General features: G+C 44.2%; 1 protein-coding gene across 4 annotated transcripts in view; it reads right to left on the bottom strand.

Annotated features, from left to right (window-relative positions):
• CRTC1 (CREB regulated transcription coactivator 1) overlaps positions 1–19,942 on the bottom strand; it is a 581,448-nt gene that overhangs the window by 69,356 nt on the left and 492,150 nt on the right. For 3 of the 4 annotated variants that reach the window (XM_073684981.1, XM_073684990.1, XM_073685008.1), the window contains one exon: positions 6,810–6,893. The exons of the other annotated variant lie outside the window; for it this stretch is intronic. In XM_073684981.1, coding sequence (XP_073541082.1) covers positions 6,810–6,893 — 84 coding nt within the window. The remainder of the gene's footprint in view (positions 1–6,809; positions 6,894–19,942) is intronic. 4 annotated transcript variants of the gene reach the window in all.

Here is a 19,942-nt window from a genome sequence, read left to right as displayed (position 1 = left end):
ATTTGGTAAATTCTAAAAAGTTCTTTTTTCCTCATTAACCCCTTAACAACATCTGACGTACTAATACGCGTCTGTGCCCTGGGACTTAAGAGCCAGACCCGTATTAGTACGTCATCGCGATCGCGCGCGCGCACACAGGCTGTGCGGGCGCGATCGCCGCCGGGTGTCAGCTGATTGTCACAGCTGACACCCGGTACTATGTGCAGGGAGCGGTCCTGCACCGCTCCCAGCACATTAACCCCTGCGATGCTGCGATCGAAGTCGATCGCGGCATTGCAGGGGCAAGGGGAGGTGATCGCCGATACTCACCTCCTCTAACGGCTTCCAGCGCAGTCTGCAAAGGCTTTCCGGGTGTTGCCATGACGACCCGATGTCGTCATGACAACATCCGGGTCACCAGACAGCAGGAAGATTGTTTGGACATGCGCAGTGCATCTCCAAACAATCTTCACACTGTGCACCGCTGACAGCCTGCATGGCATAGGAATGGTGCTGCATTCCTATGCCATGCAGGCGATCAGAGAAAAAAAAAGTGAAAGTAATAAAGTGGGACAAAGTAATAAAGTGTATAAACTGTCTGAAAGTGGGAAAAAAAAAAAAAAAAAATTGCAAAAATATAAAAAAAATAATCCACCAAAAATAAAAATATAATGTACCCATCAATAAATATTATTATATAAAAAAAAAAACAACAATAAAAGTACACATATTTGGTATCGCCACGTCCGGAACAACCTGACCTATAAAACTGTCCCACTAGTTAACCCCTTCAGTGAACACGGTAAAAAAAAAAAAAAAAAAACGAAGCAAAAAACAATGCTTTATCACCATACCGCGAAACAAAAAGTGGAATAACACGCGATCAAAAAGACGCATATAAATAAAAATGGTACCGCTGAAAACGTCATCTCGTCCCACAAAAAACAAGCTGCCATACAGCTCCATCAGCCGAAAAATAAAAAAGTTATAGCTCTCAGAATAAAGCGATGCTAAAAAATATTTTTTTCTATAAAATAGCTTTTATTGTGTATAAGCGTCAAAACATAGAAAAATGATACAAATGTGGTACCGCTGTAAACGTACTGACCCGAAGAATAAAGCTACCTCATCAATTTTACCACACGCGGAACAGAATAAAAAAAAGAAAAAAAACAATTCCCGAATTGTTGGTTTTTGTTTATTCTGCCTCCCAAAAATCGGAATAGAAAGCGATCAAAAAATGTCACGTGCCTGAAAATGGGACCAATAACAACGTCAAGTCATCCCGCAAAAAACGAGCCGTCACATGACTGTCTGCCAAAATCTGGAAAAATTATAGCTCTCAAAATATGGCGATGCAAAAACTAGATTTTACAAAAAATGCGTCTTTTAGTGTGTGACAGCTGTCAGTCATAAAAACCCCATATGATTCGGGCATTGCTGTAATCACACCGACCTGAAGAATAAAGTCGTCTAATCACTTATACCGCACAAGGAACGGCGTCAAAAATAAACTCTTGGGTTAGGATTGGGCTAGGGTTGTGCTGGGGCTAGGGTTGTGCTGGGGCTAGGGTTGTGCTGGGGCTAGGGCTGGGGTTGGGATTTTTTTCAAAAGTAAGAAAAAAAGATGACGATATGGCGACTAGTGTTGAGCGCAAGTGCTCGCTACTTGAGTTTGCATCGGGTGCTCTGGTATGCATTGAGTATCGTGGGTATTTGAGTGACATGCTCGAGTCTCTGCTTCGCGGCCCAAAAAAACTTTACGGGGATTGCCTGCCATGCACAAGCGATCCCCGCATGGTTTTTTTTGGGTGTCTAATAACCGTGAAACATGCGGAGCAGGGACTCGAGCATGTCACTCGAGCACACGCTGTACATGGTGCATACCTGAGTACCCGATGCAAACTCAAGTAGCGAGCACTTGCGCTCAAGAATAATGACAACTTATTCAATATGATGACCTAATGTAAACAAATTCTGTGCTGTACCTCTGGGTTCAAAATGTTCACTATATACCTTAATAAAATCCTTGAGGGGTATAGTTTCCAAAATGGGGACACTTGTGGGGGAGCTCCACTGTTTAGGCACATCACGGGCTCTCCAAACGCGACATGGTGTCCGCTAACAAATTGAATGGAAAATCGTCTCAAATTGTTAGCGGACGCCATGTTGCGTTTGGAGAGTCCCTGTGTGCCCAAACATTGAAGCTCCCCCACAAGTGACCCCATTTTGGAAACTAGACCCCCCAAGGCACCTATCTAGATTCATAGTGAGCACTTGGAACCCCAGGTGCTTCACAAATTGATTCATAAAAATGAAAAAGTGTTTTTTTTTTTCACTTTTTCATTTTTACGAATCAATTTGTGAAGCACCTGGGGGTTCCAAGTGCTCACTATGCATCTAGAAAGGTGCCTTGGGGGGTCTAGTTTCCAAAATGGGGTCACTTGTGGGGGAGCTCCAAAGTTTGGGCACAGAGGGGCTCTCCAAACGCAACGTGGTGTCCGCTAACAATTTGAGCCGATTTTCCATTCAATTTGTTAGCGGATACCATGTTGCATTTGGAGAGTCCCTGTGTGCCCAAACATTGGAGCTCCCCCACAAGTGACCCCATTTTGGAAACTAGACCCCCCAAGGCACCTTTCTAGATGCATAGTGAGCACTTGGAACCCCCAGGTGCTTCACAAATTGATTCGTAAAAATGAAAAAGTGAAAAAAAAAAACACTTTTTCATTTTTATGAATCAATTTGTGAAGCACCTGAGAGTTCCAAGTGCTCACTATGCATCTAGAAAGGTGCCTTGGGGGGGTCTAGTTTCCAAAATGGGGTCACGTGTGGGGGAGCTCCAAAGTTTGGGCACACAGGGGCTCTCCAAACACAACATGGCGTCCGCTAATTATTCAAGCAAATTTTACAATCAAAAAGTCAAATGGCGCTCCTTCCCTTCCGAGCCCTGCCGTGCGCCCAAACAGTGTTTTTTCCCCAAATATTGGGTATGTGCGTGCCCAGGGGAAATTGCACAACAAATTTTGGGGTCCATTTTTTCTTGTTACCCCTGTGAAAATAAAAAAAATTGGGTCTAAAGTAACATTTTTGTGAAAAAAGTTAAATGTTCATTTTTTTCTTCCACATTCAAAAAATTCCTGTGAAGCACCTGAAGGGTTAATAAAGTTCTTGAATGTGGTTTTGAGCACCTTGAGGAGTGCAGTTTTTAGAATGGTGTCACTTTTGGGTATTTTCTGTCATAAAGACCTCTCAAAGTGACTTCAAATGTGATGTGGTCCCTAAAAAAATGGTTTTGTAAATTTTGTTGGAAAAATGAGAAATCGCTGGTCAACTTTTAACCCTTATAGCTCCCTAACAAAAAAAAATTTTGGTTCCAAAATTGTGCTGATGTAAAGTAGACATATGGGAAATGTTATTTATTAACTATTTTGTGTGACATATCTCTCTGATTTCAGGGCTTAAAAATTCAAATTTTGAAAATTGCAAAATTTTCAAAATTTTCGCCAAATTTCCGTTTTTTTCACAAATAAACGCAAGTGATATCGAAGAAATTTTTCCACAATCATGAAGTACAATATGTCACGAAAAAACAATCTCAGAATCAGGGGGATCCGTTGAAGCGTTCCTGAGTAATTACCTCATAAAGTGACAGTGGTCAGAATTGTAAAAATTGGCCTGGTCATTAACGTGCAAACCACCCTCGGGGCTTAAGGGGTTAATGTACACTCTGCACCCCATCTTGACTGAAAAAAACAAGAAATGTGGAATTTTTTGCAAATTTATTAAAAAAGAAAAACTGAAATATCACATGGTCATAAGTATTCAGACCCTTTGCTCAGTATTGAGTAGAAACACCCTTTTGAGCTAATACAGCCATGAGACTTCTTGGAAATGATGCAACAAGTTTCCACACCTGGATTTGGGGATCCTCTGCCATTCTTCCTTGCAGATCCTCTCCAGTTCCGTCAGGTTGGATGGTGAACGTTGGTGGACAGCTATTTTCAGGTCTCTCCAGAGATGCTCAAACGGGTTTAGGTCAGGGCTCTGGCTGGGTCAGTCAAGAATGGTCACAGAGTTGTTCTGAAGCCACTCCTTTGTTATTTTAGCTGTGTGCTTAGGGTCACTGTCTTATTGGAAGGTGAACCTTCGGCCAAGTCTGAGGTCCAGAGCACTCTGGAAGAGGTTTTCATCCAGGATATCTCTGTACTTGGCCGCATTCATGTTTCCTTCAATTGAAACCAGTTGTCCTGTCCCTGCAGCTGAAAAACACCTCCATAGCATGATGTTGCCACCACCATGTTTCACTGTTGGGATTGTATTGGGCAGGTGATGAGCAGTGCCTAGTTTTCTCCACACATATCGCTTAGAATTATCACCAAAAAGTTCTATCTTCATCTCATCAGACCCGAGAATCTTATTACTCATAGTCTGGGAGTCCTTCATGTGTTTTTGAGCAAACTCTATGAGGGCTTTCATATGTCTTGCACTGATGAGAGGCTTCCGTGGGGCCACTCTGCCATAAAGGCCAAACTGGTGGAGGGCTGCAGTGATAGTTGACTTTGTGGAACTTTCTGCCATCTCCTTACTGCATCTCTGGAGCTCAGCCACAGTGATCTTGGGGTTCTTCTTTACCTCTCTTACAAAGGCTCTTCTCCCACGATTGCTCAGTTTGGCTGGACCGCCAGGTCTAAGAAGACTTCTGGTGGTCCCAAAATTATTCCATTTAAGGATTATGGAGGCCACTGTGCTCTTAGGAACCTTGAGTAATGCAGAAATTCTTTTGTAACCTTGGCCAGATCTATGCCTTGCCACAATTCTCTCTGAGCTCCTTGGGCAGTTCCTTTGAGCTCATGATTCTCATTTGGTCTGACATGCACTGTGAGCTGTGAGGTCTTATATAGACAGGTGTGTGGCTTTCCAAATCAAGTCCTATCAGTTTAATTAAATACAGCTGGACTCCAATGAAGGAGTAGAACCATCTCAAGGAGGATCACAAGGAAATGGACAGCATGTGACAAATATGAGTGTCTGAGCAAAGGGTCTGAATACTTATGACCATGTGATATTTCAGTTTTTCTTTTTTAATAAATTTGCAAAAATGTCTACATTTCTGCTTTTTTCAGTCAAGATGGGGTGTAGAGTGTACTTTAATGAGAAAAAAAAATGAACTTTTTAGAATTTACGAAATAGCTGCAATGAAACAAAGAGTGAAAAATTTAAAGGGGTCTGAATACTTTCCGTACCCACTGTATGTTCTCCCTGTGTTCGCGTGGGTTTCCTCCGGGTTCTCCGGTTTCCTCCCACACTACATCCAAAGACCCCAATGGGGACAGCGATGATAATGTATGTAAAGCGCTGCGGAATATGTTGGCGCTATATAAAAATAAAGATTATTTGTCACGCTGTCTCTGTGTACTGGAGGTAGGGGGCCTAAGCTGACCCTAAGCTGGGGCCCTGACTAATCCCTCTACCTGGAGGTACTGTTAAAGGTACAGAGGTCCAGGCCACCAGCGTAACCCCTACCTCCTGAGGATCCCTGCACCTAAGTAATCTAGTCCTGAGAAGGACCCCGATCACAACAAAAGGGGACAGGTAATAATATGCCAACACTCAGTACTTAGACGAACGAGACAGTACAAGGGTAAAACCAAAACCACCTTGCATACAAAAACTACACAACTACAACAGAGGGAACACCAACGGGAAAGGAGATAAATGATAAAGCGAGGAAGGGAAAAAACACTCCGAATACACTTAGCTCTGAAACTCCAAATACCACAATCCGCTCTGTTAGTCTGCATGAAATGCTTTCACCGACACTTCCCTAACAGACCGGCAGGCATTTGAAGGAGTCTCACTACAGCAGCATTGATTGCAGCTGGGCGAGGCTGGACCTCGTCTAGCACAGAGAGAGAGGGAGTTAACTCCCTCAGTGCCGAAAAACACAAAGCACCAAAAACTCAGCTGCGAGAAGTCAGGCTGTGTAATCGTGACGATCTTCGTGGCGACACACCCGTGACATTATTATTATTTGATTTGATGTGCGAGAGATAGATAGCTAGATATTTTATAAGCCCATGTATGTCTGTTGCACAGTATAAGGAGCAGAGCAGTGGGGCCTGGGGGGTTTATGCCATGTCTGACAGATGCTGACGCACTGCTTTCCTCAGGCTGAGGAGACACCTGACAATCCAGAGTGATAAAGTTGCAGGAGTCAGGACTATGACTATGGCTATACTGAATAAATCAGTGTAGTGCTCTGCCTCTGGTCCCTGTATGACACATGGCAGGATACATTCTGCACAGTCATGGGTCATAAAGCAGAGGGTTGCAGCATCTATTTGCTTCTTGACATGACTGTTACTAGAAGGGAGCCCCCCCTGTTCATGGACTAAATAGAGACAGATATCATGGGGCTGGAGCTCTGGACAGCCTGGCCTCCTGCTATTCTCAGGGTGACTCTTCCTTACAGGGGGGAGGTTAACACTTGTATATGATGTAATGACACAGACGGAGAGGTGAGGGGTCAGGAGCAGATTCTGGCACATGGAATTGCAGGGGTTATAAAGAAAATTAAACTGCACTGACCTTATCATCTTTATAGTGTATGAGTGTAGGAACAGTACAATTTTTTTATCTCCCCGGAGTACCCCTTTAACTAAATAATGTAGGGTGAATAACTATATTTTTAATTATTTAAAATAAGTTTAATTAAATTTAGATTGTGAACTCCAATGAGGACGGTGAATCATAAGCTCTGTAAAGCAATGCAGAATATGTTGGCACAATATAGGCGGCATAAATAAAACTTTTATCTTGTAACATACCTGGTGTGACAAAGCATTTGTTTGCCGTGCAGTCATCTGCTGGTCATAAAAAGAATCTCCAAACACATTGCCTAAAATTGAATGCTAAAAAAGAAAGAAACAAAAAATTGATCCTTATATGCTGGAAAAATGCTTTAAAGTAATGCTTTAAAAAATAGAGTTTGCTGCACTCCTTAACAAAAAAAAGCAAGAAATTCAGGAGTCAGGCAGTCTCGTCTTTAAAGTAACGTAAATATACAGGGCAGATATTGTGTATCGATTAAAACACAAACAAAATTATATACCTTAAGGCTATGTTCCCACACGTTCTATTTTTCCGCGTATTTTGCTGCAGATTTTTATGCAAATTTTCATCGGCGTTTTGCAGTACCAGCAAAGTCTATGAGAAACCAGAATTCTCTGTTCACACAGCTTGTGTTTTTTTGCAGCGTATTTTGTGCCTTGGTTGGGTTTTTGGAAAATAGAGCATGTCACTTCTTTCAGTGCTTTTTCACCCATAAGAAGTAATGGATGGTGAAAAAGAACGATGAAAAACGCATCAAAAAATGCAGTTCAATTTTTTCAGCGTTTTTGATGGCAAAATAGAATGGGGTTCTTTTTTTTTCATAGAACTTTATATACATAGAGAGAGAAGGACAGTGAAAACAACGCAGCAAAACCTGCATTTTTGACGCAGCTTATTTCCTGCCAGAGATCAGTTTTGCTGCAGATTTCTGACGTAAGAAAAATACAACATGTGGGAACATAGCCTAAGAGGTATTAATAAGCACACAACAAAATTTTCTACACAATTAATAGGTTATACTATAGTACAGTGCATGTTCTAATAAGTAGTTAGAATTTGGACTAGCTTTTCATAACAGGTAACATCAGAGTTTTAGCTTTTACAACCCTTGGATTAGTTGACTATGTCTCACTAGGCAAATTTTTACTAAAGGGCTACACAAGAAAGAATAACAGCCATACAAAGGAAATCCATATTTACTTTTTGATTTTTAGAAAGTCCCATATTTTCATATTCAAAGATTATGTATACACACACTAACCCCACTTGAAAGATTATATACAAGAGAAATAGAGGAGTCTTTATGCATTTCTAAACTTTCCCCTCTCCAATCCGTCCTGAACGCAGCAGCCAGGATCATATTCCTCGCCAACCGCTACACCGATGCCTCTTCCCTATGCCAGTCATTGCACTAGTTGCCCAACATAAACTTATCACACTTACCCACAAAGCGCTCCATGCTTCAGCACCCCCCTACATCTCCTCCATCGTCTCAGTCTACCACCCTACCCGTGCCCTCCATTCTGCCAATGACTTAAAACTAAAATCCTCCATAATCCAAACTTCCCACTCCCGTCTCCAAGATTTCGCACATGCTCCGCCAGTTCTTTGGAATGCACTACCCAGGACAGTTCGATTAATTTTCATTACCCATAGTTTTAAGCGTGCCCTAAAAAAACTATCTAATATATATAATCGTCTTATCCCGTCAGTCTGTCCAGGAAATCCCGCGTCGCTGATTGGTCCGGCCGCGGCCAATCAGCGACGCAGGATTTCAGAAAAAGATGGCGGCCATTAGCGGCTCATCTGCCGGACGGAGGTCAGCGGCGATGCAGCAGGGAGATGAGCGGCGCTAGCCTGCTGGCAGCACAAGTACCCTGACGGGCGGTGCCGCTGACCTCCATGCGGCTACCGTCGGGAGATCAGCGACTTGGTCCGCTGATCTCCCAACGGCAAGTGTGAAGGGAGGACTGGTGAGCGGCGGCGCCGGTCGGGATACTTCAGCTGCGAGCAGCCGACCATCTCCCAGCTCTTCGCAGCGGAATTACCCGCACAGGGAACGCCGCTGCCCAGTCCTCAGAAATACGATTCGCTGATTGGTCGCTGCCGCGACCAATCAGCGATATTGGCGGCAAATTTAAACACCGCTCTGCTGATTGCGCCCGGTGTACCGCATACATATTCTAGAAAACCTGATGCGTTTGGATCGGGCCACCATCTAGTTTCTTTATACTGGCCTATCACCTCAACATACTTATCTAACAGTCCTAGTTTGGCCCATATTAACATTTTCTTCAAATTCATGTTCATACCATCCATGCACTAAATAGCTTCTGCCTGTACTGTACACATACTGGCTGGCGACCAGTTCATGTAGTGTTATGTACATACCCGATTTAGTATATTATGGCTGTATTATATAACATATGTACATATTACCTTTTGTGTCCCCCCTATTTCCTCAGACTGTAAAAGCTAGAGAGCAGGGCCCTCACTCCTTTTGATATGCGTTATGCTTATTCTGTAACGTCAGTATTAGTCCCCCCTAAAATTGTGAAGTGCTGCAGAATATGTTGACACTATAAAAATAAAAAAATCATTATTATATTATTATTGTTTTAGAAGATGCGTAAAAACACCTATTTCTCATGTATAGAATCCATATGCACTTTGTAGCTAAATAACACAGGTGGTTTAAGACTAAGCAAGCCCAGCCATAGAAGTATGTGTAGAAGAAAATGTACACAATGTTTCCTTGGTAATAAGGTTACATATGACAAATATTACTAGGAATAAGGCAAATGTTAAGAAATATTACACCACAGAATACAGTTGAAAGGATTTGGGATTTATATAACACATAGGATTAAATACAGTTTCTATTCATCTTTGTATTTTTTCCCAAGTGACTTTCTGTTACATAATTTTCTACTATATGGCATGAAATAATACATTAACAAAGTTGATCGATTTAGACAGGTCCATTGTAATAAAATAATTAAGAATAAGTTAGCATGCTACAGCTAAGAATTTCCTTTTCACAGCAAATGATAGGAACATAAAACCAACAAATACAGATGAAAACAAGTAGCATGACATCTCTATACACAGATCCTGATGTTATTGGTCATTTCAAAAGTCCTTTGCAAGAATCAAGACAATTACTTACACAAAGTAAAAATAGTGTGCTAACAGAAAAAAAAAATTACAAAATATGAAATGTTGAATACTTGTGATTAGTGTTGAGCGATACCTTCCGATATCAGGAAATATCGTATCGGATTGGATCGGGCCGATACCCAAAAAGTATCGGATATCGCCGATTCCGATACCGGAAACCAATGCAAGTCAATGGGACACAAATATCGGAATGAAAATAAACCCTTTCTTTCCTTGTAGGTTAATTCTACATGAAGTAAAACAACTAAGAATAATGTAGAATGACATGAAAAGCCGGCAATTCATCAGCGGCATTCACCGGTACCCGACAATTTACAACAGAAAGAATAGAGCTTCACACATAGATTAGATAGATAGAAACATGTCAGTCACATATATATGAAGTACAGTGGCAGTGTTGCTTACTGTACTTGTCATTTAGTGTAAAGGATTTATTAAAAAAAATATTAGTGTTTTCGTGCACCGTCTCTTTAAAAAAGCCGGCCGGCAATTCAGCATCTGTACCCGACAATTTATAACAGACAGAATAGAGCTTCACACATAGATTAGATAGATAGAAACATGTCAGTCACATATATAAGAAGTACAGTGACAGTGTTGCTTACAGAACTTGTCATTTAGTGTAAAGGATTTATTTAAAAAAATAATAGTGTTTTCATGCACCGTCTCTTTAAGAAAGCCGGCCGGCAATTCAGCATCTGTACCCGACAATTTAGAATAGAAGGAATAGAGAATCACACATAGATTAGATAGATAGAAACATGTCAGCCACATATATAAGAAGTACAGTGACAGTGTTGCTTACTGTACTTGTCATTTAGTGTAAAGGATTTATTAAAAAAAATATTAGTGTTTTCGTGCACCGTCTCTTTAAAAAAGCCGGCCGGCAATTCAGCATCTGTACCCGACAATTTATAACAGACAGAATAGAGCTTCACACATAGATTAGATAGATAGAAACATGTCAGTCACATATATAAGAAGTACAGTGACAGTGTTGCTTACAGAACTTGTCATTTAGTGTAAAGGATTTATTTAAAAAAATAATAGTGTTTTCATGCACCGTCTCTTTAAGAAAGCCGGCCGGCAATTCAGCATCTGTACCCGACAATTTAGAATAGAAGGAATAGAGAATCACACATAGATTAGATAGATAGAAACATGTCAGCCACATATATAAGAAGTACAGTGACAGTGTTGCTTACTGTACTTGTCATTTAGTGTAAAGGATTTATTAAAAAAAATATTAGTGTTTTCGTGCACCGTCTCTTTAAAAAAGCCGGCCGGCAATTCAGCATCTGTACCCGACAATTTATAACAGACAGAATAGAGCTTCACACATAGATTAGATAGATAGAAACATGTCAGTCACATATATATGAAGTACAGTGACAATGTTGCTTACAGAACTTGTCATTTAGTGTAAAGGATTTATTTAAAAAAATAATAGTGTTTTCATGCACCGTCTCTTTAAGAAAGCCGGCCGGCAATTCAGCATCTGTACCCGACAATTTAGAATAGAAGGAATAGAGAATCACACATAGATTAGATAGATAGAAACATGTCAGTCACATATATATGAAGTACAGTGACAGTGTTGATTACTGTACTTGTCATTTAGTGTTAAAATAAAGGATTTATTTAAAAAAAAATTGGCGTGGGGTTCCCCTTAATTTTAGGCTCTAGCGGAGGTTAAGCAGACAGCTGGGGCAAATGTTTGAAGCCTGGGAAGGGGGTAATACCCACGGAGCTTCCCAGGCTACTAATATCAGCCCCCAGCTGAATACCTAGCCTTTACTAGCTATTAAAATGGGGGACCCCCCCAAAAAAATGACGTGGGGTCCCCCCTAATTTAATAGCTAGCACAGGCTAGGCAGACAGCTGGGGGCTGATATTAATAGCCCAGGAAGGGTGCCATGAATATTGGCCCCCTCCCAGGCTAGAAACACCAGCCGTCAGCCGCCCCAGAAATGGCGCATCCATAGGATGCGCCAATTCTGGCACTTAGCCTCGCTCTTCCACGCTGCCCTGGTGCGGTGGCAGGGGGTAATAGGGTTGGGGTTGATGTCAGCTTATAATGCCAGCTGACATCAAGCCCAGGTTAGTAATGGAGAGGCGTCTATAAGACACCCCCATTACTAACCCCATAGTCAAAGTTAAAAGAAAACACAAACACCCAGAATAAAGTCCTTTAATTGAAATAAAGACACAATTCTTTATTGTTCTAAATTAAACCATACTTACCATCACGCCCATTCCAGCTGAAGCCAACGATCTCCTGCAATAAAAGAAAAATAATAAAGCAACCTCATCCTTACCTTTCGATGGTTCCCAGGACAGCTCCAGCTCTGCTACATCGAGATGACAGGCTGGACCGCAGCAGAAAGCTGCCATCCAGCCTGTCATCCCGCAGACACTGAGAAGCGCAGGCATGCTTGCGCTCCTCAGTGTCTCTCTGTGACGTCATCCAGATGAGCCGAGTTCATGTCCAATGAACTCAGCTCACCTCATGCACGTCACTGACAGCGTGGGAAAATTCTCCTGCACTCAGCGCTTCAGCGTGAGAATTCTCCCACGCTGTCAGTGACATACATGAGGTGAGGTCATGTCCAATGAACTCAGCTCACCTCATGCACGTCACTGACAGCGTGGGAAAATTCTCACGCTGAAGTGCTGAGTGCAGGAGAATTTTCCCACGCTGTCAGTGACGTACATGAAGTGAGCGGAGTTCATTGGACATGACCTCGGCTCATCTGGATGCCGTCACAGCCAGACACTGAGGAGTGGAAGTATGCCTGCGCTTCTCAGTGTCTGCGGGATGACAGGATGGATGGCAGCGTTCTGCTGCGGTCCAGCCTGTCATCTCGATGTAGCAGAGCTGAAGCTGTCCTGGGAACCATGGAAAGGTAAGGATGAGGTTGCTTTATTATTTTACTTTTATTGCAGGAGATCGTTGGCTTCAGCTGGAATGGGCGTGGTGGTAAGTATGGTTTAATTTAGAACAATAAAGAATTGTGTGTTTATTTCAATTAAAGGACTTTTTTCTGGGTGTTGTGTTTTTTTAAATACTTTACTAGAAATTCATGGTGGTCATGTCTAATATTGGCGTGACCCCATGAATTTTGGGCTTAGGGCCAGCTGATAATGCCAAACTGGCCTTAACCCCTTTATTACCCAGTGAGCCACCGCACCAGGGCCCTGGATGAGTTGGGTACAGCGCCAGAAGATGGCGCTTCTATGAACGCGCCATTTTCTGGGGCGGCTGCGGACTGCAATTTGCAGCGGGGGTGGCCCAGAAAGCTTGGGTCTCCCTGCGCTGCGGATTCCAGCCCCCAGCTGCCTAGTTGTATCTGGCTGGGCACAAAAATAGGGCGAAGCCCCACGCATTTTTTTTTTAAATTATTTCATGAAATTCATGGAATAATTAAGAAAAAAAGGGCTTCCCTATATTGTTGTGTCCAACCAGGTACAAATAGGCAGCTGGTGGTTGGGGGCAGCCTGTTCCTGCCTGCTGTACCTGGCTGGACACAAATATAGGGCGAAGCCCCACGTCAATTTTTTTTAAAATAAGTCCTTTATTTTAACACTAAATGACATTTGAGGAGTTAATAAAGATGCAGTCCCTAAATTATTATTTATTTTTTAATTAATTTTTCCCAAAACTTTTGACGTGGGCTTCGCCATATTTTTGTATGCCAGCCAGGTACAGCATCCAGCTTCTATGAACGCGCCATTTTCCGGGGTGGCTGCGCACTGCAATTTTCAGCGGGGGGAGGGGGGGGGGCAGAAAGCTTGGGCCTCCCTGCGCTGCAGATTCCATCCCCCAGCTGCCTAGTTGTACCTGGCTGGACACAAAAATAGGGAGAAGCTTCACGTATTTTTTTTTTTTAATTATTTCATGAAATTCATGAAATAATTAAGAAAAAAAGGGCTTCCCTATATTGTTGTGTCCAACCAGGTACAAATAGGCAGCTGGTGGTTGGGGGCAGCCCGTTCCTGCCTGCTGTACCTGGCTGGACACAAATATAGTGCGAAGCCCCACGTCAATTTTTTTTAAATCATTTCAGGAAATTCATGAAATAATTTAAAAAAATTGATGTGGGGCTTCGCCCTATATTTGTGTCCAGTCAGGTACAGCAGGCAGGAACGGGCTGCCCCCAACCACCAGCTGCCTATTTGTACCTAGCCGGACACAACAATATAGGGAAGCCCTTTTTTTCTGAATTATTCCATGAATTTCATGAATTTAAAAAAAAAAAAACGTGGAGCTTCGCCCTATTTTTGTGTCCAGCCAGGTACAACTAGGCAGCTGGGGGCTGGAATCTGCAGCGCAGGGAGGCCCAAGCTTTCTGGGCCCCACCCGCTGCAAATTGCAGTCCGCAGCCGCCCCGGAAAATGGCGCGTTCATAGAAGCGCCATCTTCTGGCGCTGTACCCAACTCATCCAGGGCCCTGATGCGGTGGCTCACTGGGTAATAAAGGGGTTAAGGCCAGCTTGGCATTATCAGCTGGCCCTAAGCCCGAAATTCATGGGGTCACGCCAATATTAGACATGACCACCATGAATTTCTAGTAAAGTATTTAAAAAAAACACAAACACCCAGAAAAAAGTCCTTTAATTGAAATAAACACACAATTCTTTATTGTTCTAAATTAAACCATACTTACCATCACGCCCATTCCAGCTGAAGCCAACGATCTCCTGCAATAAAAGAAAAATAATAAAGCAACCTCATCCTTACCTTTCCATGGCTCCCACGACGGCTCCAGCTCTGCTACATCGAGATGACAGGCTGGACCGCAGCAGAACGCTGCCATCCAGCCTGTCATCCCGCAGACACTGAGAAGCGCAGGCATACTTCCACTCCTCAGTGTCTGGCTGTGACGGCATCCAGATGAGCCGACAATGAACTCGGCTCACCTCATGTACGTCACTGACAGCGTGGGAGAATTCTCCTGCACTCAGCGCTTCAGCGTGAGAATTTTCCCACGCTGTCAGTGACGTGCATGAGGTGAGGTCATGTCCCATGAACTCGGCGCACCTCATGCACGTCACTGACAGCGTGGGAGAATTCTCACGCTGAAGCGCTGAGTGCAGGAGAATTTTCCCACGCTGTCAGTGACGTGCATGAGGTGAGCTGAGTTCATTGGACATGACCTCGGCTCATCTGGATGACGTCACAGAAAGACACTGAGGAGCGCAAGCATGCCTGCGCTTCTCAGTGTCCGCGGGATGACAGGCTGGATGGCAGCGTTCTGCTGCGGTCCAGCCTGTCATCTCGATGTAGCAGAGCTGAAGCTGTCCTGGGAACCATGGAAAGGTAAGGATGAGGTTGCTTTATTATTTTACTTTTATTGCAGGAGATCGTTGGCTTCAGCTGGAATGGGTGTGGCGGTAAGTATGGTTTAATTTAGAACAATAAAGAATTGTGTCTTTATTTCAATTAAAGGACTTTTTTCTGGGTGTTTGTGTTTTTTTTAAATACTTTACTAGAAATTCATGGCGGTCATGTCTAATATTGGCGTGACCCCATGAATTTCGGGCTTAGGGCCAGCTGATAATGCCAAGCTGGCCTTAACCCCTTTATTACCCAGTGAGCCACCGCACCAGGGCCCTGGATGAGTTGGGTACAGCGCCAGAAGATGGCGCTTCTATGAACGCGCCATTTTCCGGGGCGGCTGCGGACTGCAATTTGCAGCGGGTGGGACCCAGAAAGCTTGGGTCTCCCTGCGCTGCAGATTCCAGCCCCCAGCTGCCTAGTTGTACCTGGCTGGACACAAAAATAGGGCGAAGCGCCACACATTTTTTTTTTTAATTATTTCATGAAATTCATGGAATAATTAAGAAAAAAAGGGCTTCCCTATATTGTTGTGTCCGGCTAGGTACAAATAGGCAGCTGGTGGTTGGGGGCAGCCCGTTCCTGCCTGCTGTACCTGGCTGGACACAATTATAGGGCGAAGCCCCACATAATTTTTTTTTAATTATTTCATGAATTTCCTGAAATAATTAAAAAAAAATTGACGTGGGGCTTCACACTATATTTGTGTCCAGCCAGGTACAGCAGGCAGGAACGGGCTGCCCCCAACCACCAGCTGCCTATTTGTACCTAGCCGGACACAACAATATAGGGAAGCCCTTTTTTTCTTAATTATTCCATGAATTTCATGAAATAATTAAAAAAAAAAAAACGTGGAGCTTCTCCCTATTTTTGTGTCCAGCCAGGTACAACTAGGCAGCTGGGGGATGGAATCTGCAGCGCAGGGAGGCCCAAGCTTTTTGCCCTCCCCCCCCCCGCTGAAAATTGCAGTCCGCGGCCGCCCCGGAAAATGGCGCGTTCATAGAAGCTGGATGCTGTACCTGGCTGGCATACAAAAATATGGCGAAGCCCACGTCAAAAGTTTTGGGAAAAATTTATTAAAAAATAAATAATAATTTAGGGACTGCATCTTTATTAAGTCCTCAAATGTCATTTAGTGTTAAAATAAAGGATTTATTTAAAAAAAAAATGGCGTGGGATCCCCCATAATTTTAGTCTCTAGCGGAGGTTAAGCAGACGGCTGGGGCAGATGTTTGAAGCCTGGGAAGGGGGTAAAACCCACGGAGCTTCCCAGGCTACTAATATCAGCCCCCAGCTGAATACCTAGCCTTTACTAGCTATTAAAATGGGGGACCCCCCAAAAAAAAATGACGTGGGGTCCCCTCTATTTTAATAGCTAGCAAAGGCTAGGCAGACAGCTGGGGGCTGATATTAATAGCTCAGGAAGGGTGCCATGAATATTGGCCCCCTCCCAGGCTAGAAACACCAGCCGTCAGCTGCCCCAGAAATGGCGCATCCATAGGATGCGCCAATTCTGGCACTTAGCCTCGCTCTTCCACGCTGCCCTGGTGCGGTGGCAGGGGGTAATAGTGGTGGGGTTCATGTCAGCGCCAGCTGCCATGAAGCCCAGGTTAGTAATGATGGCCGTCTATATGACACCCCCATTACTAACCTACAAAGTGTTAAAAAGAAAAAACACACTACACCCAGAAAAAAATAATTTATTTGAAATAAAACACCATTTTATTTAATTCTTAGTTTACTAAAAAAAAAATAGTTACCTGTCCACGTTCCTGCGCTGATCTCCCATGCACAGCTGTCACATCTGGAGATGGTGACAGCTGTGCATGGCTGCTGTAAGCTCACGCTGCCGGGAACACGTCCGCTCCCGGCAGCGGGAGCCACTGACTGAGGTCACCGGAGTGCATTCAGGCAGCGCAGCTCCGGAGACCTCCTTTACGGCAGTGCTGTACCGTGGGAATTTCTCACGATACAGCAGTGCCGTAAAGGAGCTAACCGGAGCAGCGCTGCCTGAACTCCGGTGAACCCTTACGGCCCCGTCATTCTAGCGGCGGCAGCGGTTCAGAGCGGTCACATTCTATGTGGCTGCTCTGAACTGGAGATCTTCGTGGGACACTCGTGGACTACTACGGAGGGGTAAGGATAAGGTTGTGGTTTATTATTTTATATTTTATTACAGGAGATCGATGGCTTCGGGGAATTAGGTGTCTTGGTGAGTATAGGTGTAGTTTTTTATTTTTTACTTTATTTTAGGTGGCGATCGGCGGGGACAGGTAATGTATGAACTAATTTCTTTTAGGTAACCACTGGCCACCAATGACATGTATCTAACATTTATTGGGGACACAGTAGGGCAATTTAAATAGCAGGATCAGGCTGATGGGAACTACTGCTCCCATCGAGCTGATCCTGCTGGCAGGAGTGGACGGGGGACAGACATAGGCCGATGGGAGTAGTAGTGTCACATCGGCCTATGTCTGCCCGCACACACACCCGCACACACACACCCCGCACACACACCCGCACACACACCCCGCACACATCGCACAGACACCGCGCACACACACCCCGCACACACACCCGCACACACACCCCGCACACACACCCGCACACACACACCCGCACACACACCCCGCACACACACCCCGCACACACACACACACCCGCACACATCGCACAGACACCGCGCACACCCGCACACACACCCCGCACACACACCCCGCACACACACACACCCCGCACACACTAATCATGACGGGTCTGGGAGGTGAGGCTGACCTGTGCGGCCGTGGGAAAGTTGATGTGAGTTCATGCAGTCAAGCATGAACTCACATGAACCCTCTGAGGGCACCGCGGCTACTTCAAATGAACAGCTGATCGGCATCAGCTGATACCTCAGCTGTTCATTTGAAATAACCGGCGGGAAAGCGCAGCACAGAACGGGAAAGCCGGCGGTGAAGTCTTTTCACTGCCGGCTTCCCCGCCCGGGTCCTTCGCTCCTTGGTGCTGCGCTCCCCGCCCGGTCCTAATTTACGATCGGGATGGGAGGTGGCGAGGGGAGCGGAGGATCGGGGTGGGAGGCTGCGGGGAAGCAGTATGGGGCTGTGTGATTGTTTAAAAGCCGGCGGCTTTTTACCGCGCGCCGGCTTTTAAACAATCAGGAGAATTCTCCCACGCTGGGATGGCATTCTGATGACAAGCTGGATCGCAGCTGAGCGCTGCCATCCAGCTTGTCATCCTTCAGAGACACTGCAGAGCGCAGGCATTATGGGAACTTCCGATTCCGGTATTCGATATTATAAAAGTATCGGAATTAAGTATCGGAATTCCGATACAGTGAATATCGGCCGATACCCGATATTTCAGTATCGGAATGCTCAACACTACTTGTGATACAACTTCATAGGTAGAAATTCAACAGTAATAGATCAGTTCAATTACTGTTTACGTTTGCTAGTTATCGACGAATTAAATATAATTTAACTATTACATTTTATAAATAAATATATATTTTAAGTAAATATATTTCTAAAGGTGCTATTGATATGAAATTCTCACCAGATGTTGATAACAACCCATCCAATCCACATAGGAAAAGAAATCAAATCATTGATGTCCATAAATTAAGTTATGTGTAAAATCCATGGAAAGTCATTGCACCAGCTGAAATCTATCAGTAATTAGAAAGCAATCCTGCCACTTAGTGAAAAATAATATGTAATGGCCTAAAAAAAAATGTCTATTACCAAGGTGCCACACAAAAAATATCTCATGATGGGTAAATCCAGTGGCAAAACTTACTGATGGCACTGGTTACATCAGAACTTCTAAACTACTGAAGGCTCCAGTGAGCCTGGTGGGGCCATAATCCCGAAGTGAAAAAAACATAATTTCACCATAAACGGACACGACTCAACCTCCATGGACTGTATGCACGCTGACCATGCAAGACTCCATTGCTGAACAAAAAACATGTTCAATCGCGCTTAAAGTTTGCTTCACTACATTTGGGCAAGCCTTTAAAATACTGGGAGAATATAATCTTGTAAGATTAGGCCAAAACTGAACACTTTAGATGTCATAATACACATCATGTATAGAGGCCAAAAGGCGCTGCATATCACATCAAGGACACCATACCAACCATGGTTTGGAGATGGGAACATCATGGTGTGGGGCTGTTTTTCAGCATATGGCACTGGAAACTTGATTGACGTTAGGAAGGATGAATGGCCAAATGTATCAAGACATTCTTGATAAATATCAGCTACCATATTCCAGGATGATGATCATGAAACAAGGGAGGACATTTCAGCAAGACAATGATCCAAAACACACAGCCAAAGAAACCAGGGGCTGTGGAGTCGGTAAGCCAAACCTCCAACTCCGACTCCCTCATACATGGCTTATGTTTAACCCCTTAAAAGCCCAGGGCGTACTAATACGTACCTGCGCCCTGGTCTTTTAGAGCCAGGTACGCATTAGTACGCCCTGTTGATTTCGCCCGCACACAGGCTGTGCGGGCACGATCGCCGCCGGCTGTCAGTTGATTGTCACAGCTGACACCCGGTGCTATGTGCTGGGAGCACTGCTCCCGACACATGAACCCAAGCAATGCCGCGTTCTTAGTTCTTAGTCGATCGCAGCATTGGGGGGACAAGGGGAGGTGATCGCGATACTCACCTCTCCTGCCGGCATCCAATGCTGTCTGCCGCGGCTTCCCGGATGTCGTCATGACAACATCCGGGTCACCAGAAAGCAGGAAGATACTTTGGTCATGCGCAATGCATGACCAAAGTATCTTCTGCATCTGCAGCAGTGACAGCCTGT

The sequence above is a fragment of the Phyllobates terribilis genome, unplaced genomic scaffold (genome assembly GCF_046119375.1).
Source record: "Phyllobates terribilis strain yellow unplaced genomic scaffold, ASM4611937v1 Scaffold_1__5_contigs__length_1240528914, whole genome shotgun sequence".
Taxonomy (NCBI): domain Eukaryota; kingdom Metazoa; phylum Chordata; class Amphibia; order Anura; family Dendrobatidae; genus Phyllobates; species Phyllobates terribilis.
This window is presented reverse-complemented; position numbering and strand designations above follow the sequence as displayed.